General features: G+C 37.8%; 4 protein-coding genes across 5 annotated transcripts in view; 1 reads left to right on the forward strand and 3 right to left on the reverse strand.

The window, feature by feature from the left end:
- Positions 1 to 18,430, forward strand: part of LOC135170122 (uncharacterized) — a 34,349-nt gene extending 15,919 nt beyond the window's left edge. The window contains exons 2-6 of one of the 2 annotated variants that reach the window (XM_064135654.1): positions 14,645 to 16,179; positions 16,732 to 16,995; positions 17,064 to 17,190; positions 17,513 to 17,668; positions 18,004 to 18,430. In XM_064135654.1, coding sequence (XP_063991724.1) covers positions 14,680 to 16,179; positions 16,732 to 16,995; positions 17,064 to 17,190; positions 17,513 to 17,668; positions 18,004 to 18,122 — 2,166 coding nt within the window. In that variant the 5' untranslated portion in view covers positions 14,645 to 14,679 and the 3' untranslated portion in view covers positions 18,123 to 18,430. Of the gene's footprint in view, positions 1 to 14,092; positions 16,180 to 16,731; positions 16,996 to 17,063; positions 17,191 to 17,512; positions 17,669 to 18,003 lie in introns of those variants that run through there. The other variant, XM_064135655.1, reaches the window with a different exon arrangement.
- On the reverse strand, positions 2,026 to 6,876 carry LOC135170126 (MFS-type transporter SLC18B1-like). The gene is made up of 8 exons (XM_064135661.1): positions 6,553 to 6,876; positions 5,667 to 5,762; positions 5,308 to 5,598; positions 4,410 to 4,530; positions 3,663 to 3,886; positions 3,398 to 3,573; positions 3,133 to 3,301; positions 2,026 to 2,932 (listed from the first exon to the last, which is right to left on the reverse strand). Exons 1-8 carry the CDS (start codon positions 6,661 to 6,663, stop codon positions 2,627 to 2,629), a joined length of 1,494 nt encoding a protein of 497 aa, XP_063991731.1. The 5' UTR covers positions 6,664 to 6,876; the 3' UTR covers positions 2,026 to 2,626.
- Positions 7,319 to 10,964, reverse strand: LOC135170143 (protein takeout-like). The gene is made up of 4 exons (XM_064135695.1): positions 10,643 to 10,964; positions 9,225 to 9,317; positions 8,490 to 8,771; positions 7,319 to 8,286 (listed from the first exon to the last, which is right to left on the reverse strand). Exons 1-4 carry the CDS (start codon positions 10,758 to 10,760, stop codon positions 7,982 to 7,984), a joined length of 798 nt encoding a protein of 265 aa, XP_063991765.1. The 5' UTR covers positions 10,761 to 10,964; the 3' UTR covers positions 7,319 to 7,981.
- LOC135170146 (protein takeout-like) lies at positions 12,698 to 13,976 on the reverse strand. The gene is made up of 3 exons (XM_064135698.1): positions 13,835 to 13,976; positions 13,392 to 13,638; positions 12,698 to 13,216 (listed from the first exon to the last, which is right to left on the reverse strand). The coding sequence occupies exons 1-3, from the start codon at positions 13,905 to 13,907 to the stop codon at positions 12,775 to 12,777; spliced, it is 762 nt and encodes a 253-aa protein (XP_063991768.1). The 5' UTR covers positions 13,908 to 13,976; the 3' UTR covers positions 12,698 to 12,774.
- Positions 18,431 to 19,093: the final 663 nt, after the last annotated feature.

Consider the following 19,093-nt stretch of genomic DNA (forward strand, 5'->3'; position numbering starts at 1 on the left):
ATCTTTGTAACGGTTTGATTATAAAGTTTATGATCTTTGTTCTCCCACAGATCCATTTTTGTTTAAGAAAAATTAAAAAATTAAATATTATCATGAGAAAAATTCCCACTGATTTTGTCCCGTTTTTTTTAAGGAAAAATAAATAAAAAATAAATTAAAATTTTAAAAAAATAGAGAAAGACCAGTCGACGTATTTGACTTAAAGCTAAAAAATAAAAATGTCTGTTTGCTTCGCAACAGTTCAAGTTCTTATTTCTCACTCCGCATTTATTATTCGCTCGTGTTTACGTTTGAAAAAAATTTCCACCGGATAATTTTCTCATTCTCGCACAGCAATTACAGGTAATTCATTACCCGAGGGGGAAAAGAACAATAAATATCTACACTTGTTTGTTTACTTTTATTACAGTTCATAAATACTTGCGGCAGTACTTTATGTCATTTTAAATGGATGTGAGCAAAAATTGGATAAGAGTAGTTGTTATATTACACAATTTTATGTATAATTTCTTCTCATCTATCAATGAGGTTACTGACTCTTTCATTCTACATGAAATTGTTGCTCTCATAAATGAGCACTTTGACTACTCGTTAAGGGTGTTATTACGTGGAACGAAATAGAATCTGTACAGGCAACGATGTGCACGGCTGAACGTACCAGCGTTAATTTTTATTTATACTTTAACATTCGGAATCGTCTTTGCATCGTTTCGCTTTCCACGAGGGTTCAAGTACAAGTTTGCAGTGAACGAAAAAAAAAATTGGTAGAAATTAGAAAATTAGAGGGGCAAAGGTGACTTTTCTCGCAAAAATTACCCAAATTAGCAAATTATTAATTATTTTCCAAATTATTGGCCCAATTGGTGAAGAATGTCTTAATTGTGATCGAGGGTGATCGATAATGAAGTCAGCCAGGTTTCGTGGAGTCTCAGACCTCTAGAATCCAACTAGTTGGACTCTGACATATTTTATCAACGCCCTGAGTCCCGATGTATTACGCTAGGATAGGGTATACACCAGCTTCCGGGCGGGTCGATGCACATGACTGAACATGCCAGCACTGCTATGTTCATAGTACAACAGTTGAGTGTGTTGCTATTCCACCACATTTCGGTTTATTTGGAATGCATCGTGCAGGGGGTGTGGGGGGTGTGATATATAAGGACGATAAATCTGATGGTGAGTGTGGTAATATGACTTGCGGTAGCAAAAAATTATTTTTGCTAAATATTCATTAACTTCAGAGAAATATTTATTTTTTCAAAATTCTATTTCTCCGGTCTAATCACTGTCGAGGGGAACCGAGTTAAATTTCGATTACGATAGGTATTTACCTCTAGAAGGTGAGCAAATGGCTTATGATAGCCCTTTGGGGAGCCCTAATTTTTACCTAAAATTTATTTTCCCGTCGGAATCTATCGCTCAAAGTCAATACTTCTCTTGGCCAAATGCCAGGGAATCGATAGTATTCCAGGGAAATTCAAATTCTAAACGACATTGCCTAAACGTGATTTGATTCGAGATGTGTCTCAAGGACACGATGAAGTTGCTCATTCAGAAGGAAAGTTGTCAAGGGGAAAATCCCTAAAATCAAGTTATTATTATTTATTCTTTGGCGTTCCCTGTTGTCCAGCTCCTTCGAGAATTTCATCGATTCTATCGTCTACAGCGGATGGCGTTCCTTTTGGCTGAACATGTCGGATTATAGAATACTCCACTGTTACGTTACACACTTACACATGTATACACATATGTACACAATGTGAAGGTAACTAATGTAATATATTTTGCCCGGCAACAGCGATCAGAAGTTTGGAATGCACCTAGGCTAGGTATTTTCTCCATTGCTCACTCTTTCACCTGATAATTTAACTTTTGTTTGATTTGTCAATTTTCTTTACTTCTCTTCATGCAACATTTTTGCATCAGTAATTAGGTACACGGAAAGTTGGATCACGTAAGGGATAGACATTGGAATTCTTCGCGAAGTATGTGAAATAACATTTAGAATACAGACGTGCAATGTCCGAGTAGTTAAAAATTTATTCTGATTTATATTCAACGGATGAACTTGATTCTAACAACAATAGTATTTAACAATAATTAACTGATCAACTGAATTGCCTAAAGTAAAAACTCAAGGAATATTGGAGGATGGCAATTAAGGGAGGATTCGACTTGTTAATTTTCCATTTGTCGTACCGTCTCGTCGACAAATGGGCCTCACTGAGTGAGGCCCAAATAACTAGAGACAATTCCCCACTAATTAAAATTACCTCCCCCTCATTTTTTCCACTCATTGATAATTGGAATCGCATTTTTATGGAGCCCTCAGACGACAGTAACTCGTACGAACCTCGCGATTTCCCTGATTCCTACGATTTTATGAATTTGTATTGTTAAAAAAACTTTACCTAGTCATTATTAACAGAGTAATGTATAAAAATAAAATAGCGACGAATTTTGCAGCACCAGAATAATGACGATACTGCTTGTTAACAAGAACACAAATATATACAACTGTCAGGAGATACCTGAATTGTCATAAAACTGTCTTTGGATAATTCTCTAATCTACACGACTAAATCAGGTAAAAAGGGTTGAATTCGATGAGTGATCAGTGCCCTCATGTTGTTCTCTCCAGGTATCGTTTCGCCTCGATGGAGCCATAACTGTGAGCAAAACGTCCACTGTATGAAGCCCTCGACCATGCGCCAGCACGATTTGAATAACTATTGCATGCAATGAGGGAATTCATGCCACTCGGACGATCGATTGGTACACCCTGACGATGTCCACGTATGAATGAACTCGTACTGTGCGATCTGCCACTGTCTGTCAGGGATTCACGCACCTCGTCCTCTCCACCGATCGCCGTAAAAGGTTTCGGAGTTCGGGGGCAACGGAGAAGAAATACTGCTGCGGCGATGCCCTTGAATCGAGATCAATCTTTCAATTAATCGAATCAATCAATCGAATAAATATTTCCCTCATTAAATTTGACTGAAGTCTCAATCGAAAATTGGAAAATCGATTGTCTCCATTTTCGTAGACTGTGGGACTCCCGTGAGACTCGGGGCCTTAGGGCCACAACTTGAATCGAAATCGAATTAGATTTGTCGATAATCTTACCACCAATAAATGCAGGACGATAATGAACATCGAGGCTTGTCTGAATCCAATATTATCTAAGAGAATTCCAGCTACACTGGGACCTATGAAGGCCCCTAGTGCAAATGCACTCGTCCATAACCCGCTTATCAGGCCATATGTTTCGAGATTATTCGGAAAACCATATGCTCTGAAACAATAATAAGAACACGTGTTAAAAATATTTTTTTATAGTAACAAATATATCCGCAGTTGGATAGACAGAAATATGTAAATAGTAACTCACATTGATGTATTCAACGCATCACTGAAACTCGCTACCAATTGAGCTGCCATTCCCAATCCGTGGATAACAAGACCGGCAATCGTTAACCATATCTTCGTTTCCGACGGTATAAACGGCGCAGGTCCAATTAGACTGAAGCCAGCCATTAACAGCTGACACCCCGCTACCGTCACAATCTAAAAAAATACGTGAACAATAATTCTGTTTATTTATAAATTGAAAAAATTTGAAGGAATTTCCTTGACCGATTGTCGGTGACGGTTACCTTTGGGGTGCACTTTCTATCGCAGAGCCAGCCCCACGCAGGTGCCATCAGAGCGTAAGTCCCACCGTTTATCACGAACATAAGGCCAAGAACCACTGGACTTAAATTAAAGTCTCGTAAATGGGGTTCGAGAGTCGCCTGGAGAAATCCAATGCTCATACTTGTTGCTATTATCGAGGCTGTGGCTACCATTACACCGGGAATCTTAAGGACCTTAGTGAATCCTGAGAGATGAGAGTACTTGTGAGTTCCCTTGATTGCACCCTCATAATTCTCTTTTATGTTTCCTTCAAGGAATCCCCTTAATTTTCTAAAAATATCTAAAATCCCAAATGTATGTCCCATCCTAAACAAATAAGTCCACATTTTCCCCCTTTTTTGACTGCCATAAATACCCTCACTCCTCATTTTTAATTTTTCCAGATCTTATATTTGAATAAATCAACCGTAGGCAGCACCTCATGTCATCAATTTTCTTAATTAAAAAACTACAAAGTTTTTTCATTGAAATTCAACCTCTTTTTCTCGTCAATTGGGAATTTTTTTATACACAAAAATAAATTTTAGATAAAAAATTAGACCGCGGGGAAAGGGGGGGGGGTGAAATGAGGGAGGAAGGTTAGTTTTAAGACCACAATTATCGTAATTAGTCTAATTAATTGGTAGTTAGTCTTAGTCTCTAGAGATTCAATTTTTATCAAAAATTTATTTCCGCGTAATGACAGCGAATATTAATTTGGAAATTACCTCCTGATTTAAGATCGTCCGCAGGTGCATTGTCATGAACTGGCAATACCAAAGCAGTAATTAAAGCTGCTAGGAATAAAGCTGATCCCAGGACGACGAACGGTGTCGTATAGCCACCCACCTTCCAAAGACAATCGATAACATCAATAAAATCAAATAAAATAATTAAACATTACTTTACACATAGTAATTAGCCTCAGGGATTAAAAAGGAGATGTTTCACATAAGATATATGACATATAACTAATTATCGTGCTCATTAAAAATTTTAAAAATCATTATCCGCAGGATACGTTTCACCCCGCGGATAAATTTGACTTTTTACCGTAGGACATGTGTTGACAGGACTCGGCCCTGTGGTGTCTTGTCACATCGCACGTCAAACTACAAATCTCACTCCTCTTTAATTGCATATATAATAGGTAAATACTCCCATATACAGTTACGATTGGTAATTTCGCGACTTTTATTCCCCAGAAAATTTTCTCGACGTTTCCGACTTTCTCTTCAAAATTTTCTCATGCCAGTTTCCCCTCCAGGCCAGGCTTACTCTGCAGTTTCCCTGTCTATGTCATGTCAATGTCCGCAATTGACTTTATTTACGAACACTGAGAGCAAAATATAATTTTGCGAGTCATATTTCTTCTGGACAAACAAATTTCCGTAATTTCCATTGGAAAATCGGTTTAAATTCTTGTCAGGAGAGTTTAATTAGAAAAATTATATTTTTCTCTCTGTAAAGAAAAGATCAATTATTTAATTAATTTCAATAGTATTTATCAGCGTGATATATAACACTTTAAAAGAGTAAATAAAATTTTTTCTAATTCGGGGATCATTTATTTTTAATCTCGCGGTTATCACGTCATTTCGCGGTTCGATGTAAAGTCGGATTTACCTGGTATAGAGCACCACCAACAGTGGGTCCCACAATGAGGCCCAATCCAAAAAATGTTTCCAAGCTGGCGAACGTTGTGGCCACGTTGTCCGGAAATTCCTTGGCGATGATGGCAAAGCTCGCGGTGAGAAAGGCGGCATTGCCAAGAGCCTCAACAATTCTGATCACGAATGACAGGATTATGAAAGGATAATGGCCCTCAACTTTATCCAGCAATCCGAAGAATATGGCGCATGTTCCTGTTGTTAAGATACCACCGTTGAACAATACCTTAGGGCCAATTCTGTTCAACTGTAATTTCACAATAAATTGATTGAGGAATTATTTTGTTAATTAATTGCTTACACGAAATATCTTACGCGTTGTCCGTAAATCGGGCTGATGATGAACACCACCAGTTCGAATATTCCGAACACCAAACCGTACTCCGAAGGGGAAGCGCCTTTTTTCTCCGCCTGGAAGGGGATGACGGATCAATTTAATGTCCTTGAAAATTTTTTTAAAATTTTTAATTGTGTGAGAAGGTGAAGACAAAATGTTCTGGAGCTTCTAAGAATAATAAATGACTCGCAGCCGGTCATCGAAGGATCTGCCTGTGTATTAATCCACAGAAAAGTTAATTAACAGAAAAAAATGGGATTAGGAATTTTTTTTAAGTAATTAGATTAGTCACTCTAATCAAACTTCACCTTAATATCTAGTTTAGAGCTCTGATTAAGGAAGTTCGATAAAAAATTATTATCATCAGACGATATCGTCAGACGCCACAGCGGAACTATTTCGCGGTATATTCAGTCTTTTTTTCGCTCGAATGATGAAATACTACGATTCGTTGAGTATTTGCGAATGCTAGAATCAAGGTCAAATGTCATGGCTGCGGTTCATTTCATAATTTTATCGTGTTAAGATACATTACCGAGGACGGTAAAGTTTACTACGACTTATAAGGTCATTAACGTTTTTGATTATGTTTCGTTTCATCAATGAATTGCTTTATGTCCAAACAAAAAATGTTTAAAAACAGTGGTATGTTCACATTTTTTTTCCAAATTCTTCTCGAACAATTTGACGATCGATAGTACGTAAACGTGTCGTGAGTCTCCCTCTGAGCAATAAATATATTTATTGTTTGTAGGGGGGAGTTCTCCCTGAAAAATCAAAGCACCGAAAACAAGTGGACTATAAATTTGAAATTTCCCCGGGACTATCGTTGCCCATTCTAGCCCTTGATTGGCTATTGTTTACCTCTTGGGGATAAAAGGGTGCCTGCAGTGATACGCAGACAGCATTTGCAAAATCCGCGATACTGATAACAATGAGAGTCAGCCACTGTCGTTTGGTAAACTGAGCCATCATCTCGACGAAAATTTTAATAAAATTCTCTTGAATTTCACTCGACAATTTTTCAATCGGCCAATTATGGCGCCTCGTAAGGACTTCCCGACACCACCACAAATTAAAATAACTGTTAGAGCGATCACAAGTGACTTTGCAAACCGACTGAAACGTTAAGGGCTGTCATCATGTAAATACAAATGATTAAAACACGTCTGAGCTCCTTCTACCCCTTCTATGGTGATTGACAAACGGTCACGGGTCGAAGTTCGTTTGATACGAAAACACGACACTCGTGTAGACTCATTCATTTATCAGTTCGTTTATATTTGACTCCGGTTAGTACATCTTGTCAACCACTTTCTTTCGGAAATTAACGAAAAATCCGATGAATGAGAGGAATCTCGAATGTCTCATGACTTATCGGACGTTACGTAATGACACGAAAGAATGTGGTCTCGATGAAATTCTTCTCTGGGGGATAAAAAAAAATTTGGCGAGAAGAAAAAAATTGATAATTATTTCTTGGCATAATATAAACTCAACGCAACTCAACTTTTATCATAGAACTGAAGAAACACGAAAATTGCTGAAAACTTTCACTGCCTGCGGTCAAATAAAACGTGAGTGCGATGCTTCAATCCTTTGTGTCGTAATGAATTTAAAACAATTTATGCATTTTTTTTTTCATTGTTTATTTGTAATACAAAATTTCAACATTCCTTAATTACAGATACAATTCGAATGAAAATTTATTTTGTACAAAATGGAGAAACACTTTCTAGAATTTATAAGTTAATTAAGTACGATAGGTAATACAGATATTCATGAAGGGAAATAATCAATAAAAACTACCTGAAAAAATTATTAATTAATTACAGAACTGAAATTTACAGTCCCGGGGTAGAGGGGACTGAGCCATAATTTTTTTTATTGTAAAAAAATGATTGAGAAGTGGAAAAAAAATTATATTTGAAAAAAAACCTTGTTCTATCACCTTCCACACTTTCTTGGGCCCTTGGACATTATTTCCCCTCCCCCTGGTGGCCCAAAAATGCCCAATCGACCACGAGTAAGGCCTGGCTCACCTGTTCGTCAAAAAAAACCCTCTCGAACGTCAAAATTACCCCGCAGTTCTGCCAAAATTATTCAACATCCAAAAATTTTCCTCCTTCACCGATTGCGTGAATCGTTACGTAATTTTTACTGATCATTTCTCTCCATATTTACGATGAAAAATATAACACAAATATTCACAGACTCACGAGAACTATTCTAGCTATAAATCTAAAGTCCAATAAATTCACGAGAACAATAAAATATGAGAGATGGTGGACATTCACGTGTCATGGAGCCAGACCTTCAGTGGTACTTTGGTAAATGCCGTATTCAAAAATGACATGAAGTGTTTTGCAATACTGGCACTCGCTGCGGGTCTCATTTCCTCAATAATTTCCTTGGCATTTTGATTTAAAAATTGATTCATTGCCTGACCAATTACATTGTTACCATTCAGCTGGTCAACCACACGAAAACGTGCACGTCCCAGGGTGAAGTCGACGAGGAGTCGAGCGATTCTCATGTAACGCACCCCCTCGCGCACCTCCTCGACACCCTGGACTCGAGCAATGGCTTCAACATCACCTGTTACAACAAAAAATAATTAAGTTTCCGCCTCATTTGTGGGAGAAATTATTTGGGGAGTTGACACTCAAATTAAAACTAATTATTCATTTGGGAAATGTGTGAATGTCAAATATTCAGTGTCCGTGACCCAGTAGAGGTCTTTGACGTGTCTCTGGACTTTCTTATTGACGAGTTTGGAGGAAAAAGTGAATGAGACTCACCGAATAACGCCCAGAAGTTACCCTGGCTCTGAATCGGAAAAAGTAGCACGTTCCCGGCGACCTCGTAGTGGCCTTGAAGCTCGATCTTGGGAATAGTGAGATGTAGGTTAAGCCGCAGGTTCCGGAGGTCCACCCGGACCCTTCCAACCGTGTAATTTCCGGGTCCAATTGCTGTGATGTTTGAGAACAAAGCGCTTACGCGAACAGCACCTTGTCCGTTCTCCATTCCCAGTCGAGGAATTGTCAGGGGTTCGATGGGGGGTAGTTCAAGCTCCGGGATACCTTGACAGAAATCTCTGGGTTAATAAATTTTCATAATTTTTCACATATGAAGAACATTAATCTGATAAAATCATCGCATAACATATTTTATACCATAACATAATTTAATTCAATTTTAGCAGAAAATTCGATAGGATTTACTATCGATAATTCTCGATGATCATCGAAGTCCGACAGATGTGACCTGTCAGCTATTTTTGACATTAGGAAATTTTGAGAACTGTTTGAGGTGTTTGCGCACGTGTCAGAGAACTTGAAGGAGAAATTTTTGATGATTTTTTACTTGAGTTTAGTCTTTTACGTAATTTTTCATTTAGAAAATTCATAATTTGTCCGGTACACCGGGTAATTTTTCTGGGGATCCATTAAAAATGGATTTACAATAAAAATAACACTCGTGACCCTGTTTTATCGTCTCAGCTAAATTGATAATTTATATTGTTTAGTCATTACCTTGAATGAGGTACGGTTTCAAGTGATTGAAAGACTTTTGTATACACGTGTCGATCGCTGGATCGCTTCGGCTGCATGGTAGAATGTACTCAGCTGCAAAATACCACAAAAATATGAAGGTAAACCTGACAACTTCCTCATAATTCAGAAGAACAATTGCCCCATTTTCAACGATGAAAATTATTAAATTAACATTGTTACGAGGTTTTCCGTTACACGGGATTTTCCTGCTTCCGGACACTATTTACGCAATAACCAGTGCTTTCACTTTCTTATTATTATAAACAATTGAAACATGTCCCTTATTAATTTCATTATTCGAACCCTCATCGCCAATTAAAGAGCATTCATCTAATGTGAGTAATGAGTTATTCGCGAGTCAATGACAGTTGACAAAACTCGTGGAAATCCCAGCGACGTAATAACTATGTTATATTGTTATAATAATAGTTTTATATTTGAGATTTTATTTTTATTTTTAAAAATCACGATACGCGCTCGGAAAAGTGTGTAGCACATGAAAGAAAATTTTTTATTAAAATTTGACCTCTAAAGGGCGAGACGTGGGATGAAATGACAATCAACCACTTTTTAGGTCAAGTTTTGTGGGGGAAATTAACCTTGGGAGGGTAATTTTTGCGATAAAAATAACCTTCGCCCCCTGGAAGTCGTAAATTTCCCTAAAATTTCTTTCCGCGCAATTTTCTCATAATTTTCCGACGGAAAGATGCTGAAAATTTCCCATTAAATCATAAACTACGCTTTCACTCAAAGCCAATCATGAGTGTGAGACCCGAGACAAGGGTTTCGGTTGTGTGTATTAGTTTACACACGAGTTGTTGATCACGGAGTGGGTTGTATATCCCTCCCTCAACATTCGTTACTGCTCCCGACTATTCTGACTTTCTCCAGCGGATCCACGACTCAGAGCCGACAGTTGTACGGTTAAATTACGCAATAAAAAGTCTGACATAACCTTCGCCACGCCACAACGAGTTGCGCCATTTGTGCCATTACAAGCCGGCCTCAGCTGGATTTTTTATTAGACGGATAACAAATTATTCTGTATTTTTAGGTGATTCGAATTTTGAAAATTGGAAGAACCGAGAGATCTCTTCCTTCTTTGGGAAATATTTTCTTTCTTCATATTTTATGATCCCTCTTACTTCCTTACACTCACTGATGCTCTTGTTAATGACACTAGTGACGTCACAAAACACATTTGATGATAGCAATAAATATTGAGGGCTTTTCCGCGGGATAAAAAATTATTTTAAAAATAATTCTGATTCTGATATTTTGATTTCGGTGAACTATCGATTTATCGTAATGTGAACTTGAAGTAGATCTATATGTTGACAATGCTGAATTCACTACTCGATCAATGATGATTTTGTAATGAAGTTAATGACCCTTACGCGTGACGAAGTCCGGCTCACTGTCACCCGGATTCTTCGGCGCCTCCACAATTTTGACATCTTGACAGATTGCACTCCAGGGAAATCCCAGGAGCATAATAACCCCCACAACAATCATCTCAATCCCAATCCAATGACTTTCAATTAATTAACCGAATTTTTAATGTCCTAATTGCTATCACTAAATTGATATTATTTATGAAACTGAGAGTTCGGCGGTTTTCACTGTTTTACGTCAACTGTATCATAATTTTGACGGTTAATCCTATGAAAAAAATTAAAACTAGTTATTGGTAACTCCTGCTTTTGGGTTTTATCAACTAAAGACAGTTCCCCTTCATATTCAGTCTTATATGCTAGTCCCCCTACTCCACGGGACAAGGCACCTTTGAGAGTCTCTTGGGGTTTTTCAGTGGGCCCCACTGATACAAAAAATAATATCTAGCATCTCTATCCCGCCATTTGACTGAACTTTCCAGATTTTTTCGCCAACTGTGAATAATCTAGGAGTCATTTACTATGGGGAGGTCCCCAGCTCTGCCAAAATTCATTATGTCACGAGGTTGCGTTATGGATTACTCCACTTGACTTCAGTAAATCCTCTAAAAAACGGCTCTGATTAAACAAAACCGATCTTTCAATTATTTTGCTACAGATTTTTTCAATAAACTGTCAAATACATTTTTTTATTTATTTGTTTATTTATTTATACGCTCATTTTCACGTATTTCCACATATTTATATATTATATTGTATATACTGTACCATTGAAATTAAATTCAACTTTTCCGGAAGTTAATGAACTTCAATGGTTTGCACAGCGAGTGAAGCTCTTCCTCGCGATGGAAACAATTTTCCGGAAAATCGTCGGCATGAAACTAATGAAAGAAAACGTAAAACAGAGTTATGTTGACCTATGTTGATATTGCAGCATTGCTCGGTTATGTTTTTAAACAAAGTAAAATTTTCATGCGCGTGTTCTGTATAATGTAATGTTCGTTTTCTTTTCTTAATGTTTTTGTTGTTCCTTCTCCACAAGTTTTATTTTTATGGCGTGAGGAGAATGCAAAGGATATATTGAGCAACTAGTTATAAATATTATCAATTTTCCAGCGATGATTCTGTATTTTTTTTGTCTTCTGTTATTAACGAAGTCATTTTCGATGCGGTAAAATCGAAGATAATTGAGACATCGGAGATATTGACAATGAATTGCCGCGAGGTTTCCGATGTATTCTTCGAAGCGATAAACTATCTGAGAAGAGATCACGTCCAATTGTCATTTTTCATCGCGTGTTGCACATGCAGATGTGAGCAAATGGATTTTCGCAACTCTTCGGGGTAGTAATTCCTCGATAAGTGAACAATTACCATTAACAGGGTCTTTTGAATGACATTCTACATGTTTTTCTTTTACGATGTGTTCAAGCTGACAACCTTGAGACGAGGATGATTAGTAACCTGGCGAAAAGCAAAATTTTATAACTGAATTTTTGTCAATCTCTTTATAGATATTTTCACCCATAAAAATTGAGTACAATAGAAATTCTTTGGAGGTTCAAACGAATTTCAAGACTTTTCGAAAGTTCCTTTAGGATCAAGGACGGACCCGCATGTGATTCACGCATTATTGCACTGGGGAAATCCATTACTAAACAATTTGCTTTTCCATTCGTTTAAATCTGTTCTAGCGATCAGCGCGCATGATCTACTGCGCATTAGCACAGTCGGTAAAAAGATTTTCTCGGTTTCTGGTGAAGGGTACATTGAGATCGTTGGAGTTTTTTTAAACTTTCACTTACAATTTGGCTCCTCCGGTTCCAGATGGCGTGTTTGGTTGATCTATAAACAATTTTCTGTAATCTCGTTCTTGTAAATTATTTTTTACTGCAACTAAAATTTATAAATTATTCTGCTCGTATATTTAATCCATAAAAAACAAGGATTTCCTTACAAAAGGATTTTATTTCAAGAAATAAAATCCGTATTTTTTTGTCGAATTTTGCGAGTTCATACAACAAAATAGAGGAAGAAAAAAAATTATAACAATAATAATTAATTCAAATAAATTTATTTTTCGTTTCGTCACTTTGCTACGGAATAGGAACATCATTTCACTCTGGCGACATCGATTAGGGGGGTAGAAGTTGATCGAGTGGGTACTTTGAGTAAATTTTGTTGGAAAATTTTTTAAACATATTGCCGACAGTCTCTTCGAGCGCCGGTTTAATCTCGGCAGCTACTGCCCGCCAATTGTCATTCAAAAAAAGATTCATCGTGTCGGCGAGTGTCTCCTCGCCGTTGAAGAGGTTCTCGAGGTACATGCTAGCATGGCCAACTTCAAAATCGCAGTAGCAATCGAGAACTCGAAAATATGTCTCCGTCAGATCGTCGCCTTGATAACGTTCCCCCTGAATCGTCACAATCGCGTCGATATCAGTGAAATTACCACGTGCTTGGCCGTGACCGGTGATTGGCAGCATCAGGATTTGTCCTGACATGTTGTAGTCTGATACCATTGACAATCGAGGAATGTAGAGCTTCAGACGAATCCGATCGTTATCGGCATCAATCCTGGGATAGAACAATTGTTTAATTTACTGTACAACAGTTATTAACTGAGAGATAAGTCAACTCATCTCGGTTTACCACTTGGCTACTTAATTATCCCTAATTATCGCTAATTTCATTCCTCAAGGACACACAGGAATTTAAGTAAATCACTTTCAGATTAAATATCAGAACTTACTTGACACTCTTGAGGTTGAAATCCGATCCCCCTGCGATTCGGATGTTGGAGTAATTAGAGCTAATTGATACAGGTCCTGCAGCCTGGCTGATCTCCACCTGGGGCACGTAAAGGGGTTCACAAGGGGGAATACTGAATTCAGGTATTCCTTTCTTGAGATAGGGCTTGAGGGAGTCGACACTGTATTTAATGCACTCGTTCAGATGTGGATGACTTCTGTTACATATCTTGAGAATCGATGGTATCTCTAGCGTAATAAAATGACAAATTAGTCAGGTATATAATTTAATTGCAAATCCTTAAGCTACAAATAGAATCGCCTAGATTCCTGCATCCAGATCGGCTGTACCTGTGACTCATGCGATGCGAACCACTTACGTGACTGCACACCACGTCATTCAGACTACAAAAATCAATAACAATTTTACAGTTTAATTACTCACGTAATTTTTCCGCCCGATTGTTTTTAATCACCACAACTCCAACTAGAAATAGGGAGAAGATAACTCGATACATGTTGACAATATTGGGACAGTGGACGTACTAAATCTTAATTACAACGAATACCAAAATTAACGAGTACGAAATTCGCTGATTCAAATGTTTGTAACATGTGACACAAAAAAATCTGCTGATATTTAGGAAACAACTGTGGTAATCGTATGATAATTTCACAATTTTCAAACCAATTTGGGCATCACAATCGACGAACTGAAACAGTGAAGACTTTTTAATATTCAATTCATTAAAATTGAATCGATCATTTGATAATTCGATCGAGCTAGCGATCTAGTTGAAGGAATTTTAATCTCGATGATCGTACGATCAGGTGCCATCAACCTGTCCTCAATGTCATCAACGAGCCTTGCCCCCCATACACGTCCATAAATGATTTGAAAAATTCATGACAGCCACTGGAGATGGACATTATTCTCAAACAACCAACAATACTGTGGTCCATGGCCCAGTTTACATACCCTTTTTGCCAACTGCTTCACTATTAATTCACTATAAAAGCCCCGGTGCATCAGGATTGCGTTACTCAGTTCATTTCACTCACCGATAAACGTCACAACCGATTTTTCGAAAATCCTGTCGACTAAAATGTGAATCGATTTCATGTGCATTGTGATATCATTTTCACTGACTGTCCTAATCATCATAGTGATCATCCTCGTCATTATTTACCAGCCACTCTTCATCTGGGAGTACCGAGAACACAGAGATCGGTATTGATCTGATTATGATCTCAGGTATTGACGAAATCGGCGCAGCATAAAACCCCAAAATGGAATCGATTATTATCAAGATCTTGGTGCTGTGTATCTTGACAGCATCGAACGTGTCAGGTGGTGACGATCTCCTGGACGCGTCCCAAATCCTCTGGACAAAATTGCTGAACGGAAGTCTCGTAGAAATCGGCCCTCTCGATCCTCTCCTGGTACCACTGGTGAAGGTCGATCAATCTCAAGGCCACATTCGCTACCGAATGATCCTGAGTGATGTGGAGGTCAGTGGTTTGAATGAGTCCACCATCGAGAGTGTGGAGATCGGTAGAGGAAGGATGAAGAGTAATTTGAGTGAGTACGAGGCCGGCTACGTCAGCTACTCCGACGCCGGGAAATTGGACGCCATCAGATACCGATTTCACACAGTAACGAAGGAGCCAAAGACCCGAGACTCTGAGGAATTGAAAGTCAAGTCAATGGAGGGAAGCGAAGCTGATCGACGAAATGACTTTGATAAATTCAAGGGAAGTGATTTTAGGAGAGTTAATGGAGATGATAATGAGAATAATCAACAACAGTTTTCACGGATTCGTATTTACGCCGATGAATCGCGTGCTCCGATTCAAGGACGACGGAGGTATCAGTCAGGACCGGTATATTATCCTTCAGGAAGTTATCCGAGTCAGACTCAGGGGCAGAGGTTCAGTCAAAATTACCAAAATCAGAGGGAATCGGTTTACAACAGCAATGGGAGCCCTCAGTTTGAGAACCTGAAAGAGTCCACTCCTCAACAGTATGATCAGACTCGAGACAATCAGAGACGGTATCAACAGTATCAGGCGCGTCAGCCATATCGAAGTAGCCAGCGTGTTTCGGCGGCTCAGGAAGACCAGCCTCAGAGACAGTTTGCTGAAGAAACCAGATATTATCAGAGATTTTCTGCTACTCCAGACAATCAGAGGGAGTATGCTGAAGCCACTCGTAATCAGGGACAGTTTTCAAGACTCCAGACTGGTCAACAAAGATATGAGGATCAGTCATCTCGTCAACGAGCTGGGGTTACAAGTTCTAGAGTAAGTTCATCAAGTTATTCAGATCGAAATCGCCAAACTGACGAACCTGATGGTCCAGCCTGTGCGGAATCTCAGCTCGGTTGTGGTTATCGGGGACCCCAGACTGCTGGATCAGCGCAATTTAATTCAGAAAGAGGTGACAGCAGGTTTAAAGAAAATGTTGGAGCTGAATCGATGACATTGGAGACGAGGACAAGATTCAGAGCTGGAGATGAAAATAGAGCGCGAGTCAGATATCCAGGTTTCAATAAGGGTGTTTATGCCAGAGTTCCGAGTAATAAGGGTCAGAGCCGACCTGAAGGAGAGGGTGAGGATGAAGAGTTTTCTGGAAGACTGGAAAATCAACCCGGTTACATTGACATAATTTATGTGGACAATAATAACCGTAACGATAAGAATGAAAAGAATAGGATGAGACATTTCGGAAATTTGAGGATCGATAGCACGAAAGATATGACTGTCTACAGTTTCGAAGATGCTGTCAGGGTAATTATCATTCACTGTCTGATAACATAAATCATCATTTACTATTTATTGACATATTTAATTGGAGATAAATAATCTGATGGGTTTCTCTCTTTAGTGAAGTAAAAAACTAATCAGTGAAGACATTTTCCAATGATTTTGTTAGTTGAACCGAAAATATTTAAATACTTTAAACAATTTAGAAAATATTTTGTTAATTGAGAGGAAGAAAGGGATAGTGAGAGCGCTCGTAATATTCAATTAAGTTGAAGGCATAACAAAATGAGTCAACAACCAATTTTATTAATCTAATAAAATTACAAGTAATGAGTTATACGTGACAGAAAAAAATTGTGTAAAACAACCGCTGGTAAGTCAATTGCTCATTTATTAGCACAAATAACTTCATTATATCCGACGCAAGGGGAATTTTCCACTCGTTTATCTCCAAGAATATTATTCCGAGAACTTGTGAAAGAGGGAAATTCAATCCGTGGAAAAATAATTTGATTACCGACTTTAATGGAAGTAAAAAAATTGAGTAATTAATGGGACTGGTGTCTTAATGGACAGGATCTAGAAAATCACCGAAGGTTCATAATCCACAACTTCACCGAAGGTGAGTCATTATTGAAGAAAAATGATCGGGTTAGACTCGCCGAGGAGACGAGGAGAATCGAGGATTTAATAAGATACGCCAAGAATCACCAGGAGCAGGAGGGGTACTTCGAGGAGGGTCTGGAGATTATTTACCACTACCCAAGTGACGATAATAATAATTCCAGTGCAATCGAAAATAAAAGATCGAAACGAGCGCACGAGGAAGAGGATGATGACGTAAGAAGGAATTTTCCATGATTGGGTGACTTCTGACTGATTCTGTTTACACTTATTTCCTCTTTTAGGATGACATTATGCACCTGGTGGTGAAGATACGCGTGCCCTCGATGCGTGTTAAAGCGGGATATGTTCTGATGGGAAAAGTTGGAGAGCAAGTTTTACGAGGAGACGGTCGACTGGATGGAAACTTCAGTGAGTGATGTCTATTTTATTTATTACCTTGCAAAAAGATTTACGATTTTCATGAATCCCTCATGGATTACAGGGTGACAAATGGAAAGACATAGAAAGTCAGTTTATGTAATTTTTTTTTCACGTACGACAAGAATAATAAAATCGAGTGTCGTTAAAATGTGACATCGATTTTTCTACATAATTATTTTTGATTATTTTATATTTTAAGCTTTTGTAAGCTCAGAAGAACAATATTTTCACTTTTGATTTATTCTACTCGATGGCACTCCTATTATGGATGATACAGGTAAATACTAATTTTCTGTCGTTCTTCATTCAGCTGAACTCATTGGAGACTTTACGGTTGAACTGAAGAGAACTGGGGACGATACGATGATTGTGAGAGCCGCGAGAGCGAAACTCGAAGCTGCTGATAAGAATATTGATCTTGAGGGGATGGACGATAAAGGAGCTGTAGAAGAAATCCTGAATCAAGGTATATTATATAAAATATACAGTACATATATTACAGAATTTGTATTATAAAAAAATACGAGATCGAATTGAGGTAAAAATGATCTCGTAGAATAAGGGAAGTAATTTGTGAGTGAAATGAAAGAGCTAATTTGCTTCGCCATTTCACTGCAAAATTATTGAACTATCGATCATGTACTGTGCTGTATACTTGTGTCACAGAACGTACGAAAGTTATGTAAACCATTATGGAATCGACGGGACGAGTTTGAGATTATGACACATGATATTATGATATCTCATTTTGTAAATTCGAGGGAATCATTATTTGTTGATTACAGCGTGTTAAATTTACAGGTTTAGTTGCTGCTGAGGCTGTTGCAGCTATGCTTGCTGATGACTTGGCTACGAAGGCACTCAATGATAAAACTACGGATTCGATTATTTATAAATTGTATCGGGATTTGCCGGAGTAATTTCACGCGTCAGTCACTCTCTTGCTTTCTTATTTTCTTTATTATTTATTTATTTATTTATATATTTATTCTAAACTAGGATATTCAACTGCAGATTATAATTCTACAATAATTTATATGTTTACTAATGAATTTTCTTCCTCTTTTATCCAATGAGAAAATTAAAATATATGTTTTATTAATTTATACATTTTGTAATACTGCGAAAAGTGACCTTTGAAATAAATGTTAGTTAATGAAAGGAGAGATTATTATTAATAATAATTCATGTAGAAATATGAAATATGAAGAATGAAAGTTTTACTGCAGAGTAAATTTGAAATACGATTCATTTAACCCCTGGTATTATCGAAAGCAACTGGTTTGCAGTGCAACAAGTGATTGCACCTTGTAGACGTCGAAATATGGAAGACTATCAGACTATCTGACTCTAGCCCATTCCTCTACAACGTGCGAAAATTACGTAAGAGGACAGGAAAAGCATTATGGCATCAATGACACGTGTTCAATGATTATGACAATGATTTGAATTTTTTACAGTCGAGATTAGTGTGTATCAAGTCGTGACTTATGCAACTATCTCGCTTTGATAATTCTTCTGTCATTGAAAATAAATTAAAAATTCGTTTCAATTCGAGGAAAATTTTTTGTTCCCCGAGAACTTGATGAAAGTGGAGGTCGACATTGGTGTCATTGAGAAAATCATGAAAACTTCCGGCCCGAGTTTTTTTTTTCGAGTGAATTAGCTATTGTCATTAAAATTGGCGCGATAATTATTTTCCTCAACCGAAAAATTTCAATAAAAAAAAATATTGTCTCCCCCTTTCACTCCGGCGAAAAAATGGAGTTTATTTATACTCCTCTCAGGCGATGAACTCTCGTTAAACAAAAACCTGAATTTCTCTTCAAATATATAGTTATTTCAGGGCACCTCTTGATTGAGTTCACGCCAGTTCCATTAGAAAAAAAGA

Source organism: Diachasmimorpha longicaudata, chromosome 16 (genome assembly GCF_034640455.1).
Source record: "Diachasmimorpha longicaudata isolate KC_UGA_2023 chromosome 16, iyDiaLong2, whole genome shotgun sequence".
Lineage (NCBI taxonomy): Eukaryota > Metazoa > Arthropoda > Insecta > Hymenoptera > Braconidae > Diachasmimorpha > Diachasmimorpha longicaudata.

Coding starts and splice junctions, on each gene's coding strand:
- LOC135170143 (XM_064135695.1), bottom strand. CDS start 10,760: ATGATTGTTGTGGGGGTTATTATGCTCCTGGGATTTCCCTGGAGTGCA. Junction 9,318..10,642: donor TGAGCCGGACTTCGTCACGC/GTAAGGGTCATT, acceptor GGTATTTTGCAG/CTGAGTACATTCTACCATGC. Junction 8,772..9,224: donor GAAACCGTACCTCATTCAAG/GTAATGACTAAA, acceptor ATTTCTGTCAAG/GTATCCCGGAGCTTGAACTA.
- LOC135170146 (XM_064135698.1), bottom strand. CDS start 13,907: ATGTATCGAGTTATCTTCTCCCTATTTCTAGTTGGAGTTGTGGTGATT. Junction 13,639..13,834: donor CAATCGGGCGGAAAAATTAC/GTGAGTAATTAA, acceptor TTATTACGCTAG/AGATACCATCGATTCTCAAG. Junction 13,217..13,391: donor TTCAACCTCAAGAGTGTCAA/GTAAGTTCTGAT, acceptor GTTCTATCCCAG/GATTGATGCCGATAACGATC.
- LOC135170126 (XM_064135661.1), bottom strand. CDS start 6,663: ATGATGGCTCAGTTTACCAAACGACAGTGGCTGACTCTCATTGTTATC. Junction 3,574..3,662: donor ATAGAAAGTGCACCCCAAAG/GTAACCGTCACC, acceptor GTATTTTTTTAG/ATTGTGACGGTAGCGGGGTG. Junction 2,933..3,132: donor TCGTCCTGCATTTATTGGTG/GTAAGATTATCG, acceptor TCTCGATTCAAG/GGCATCGCCGCAGCAGTATT.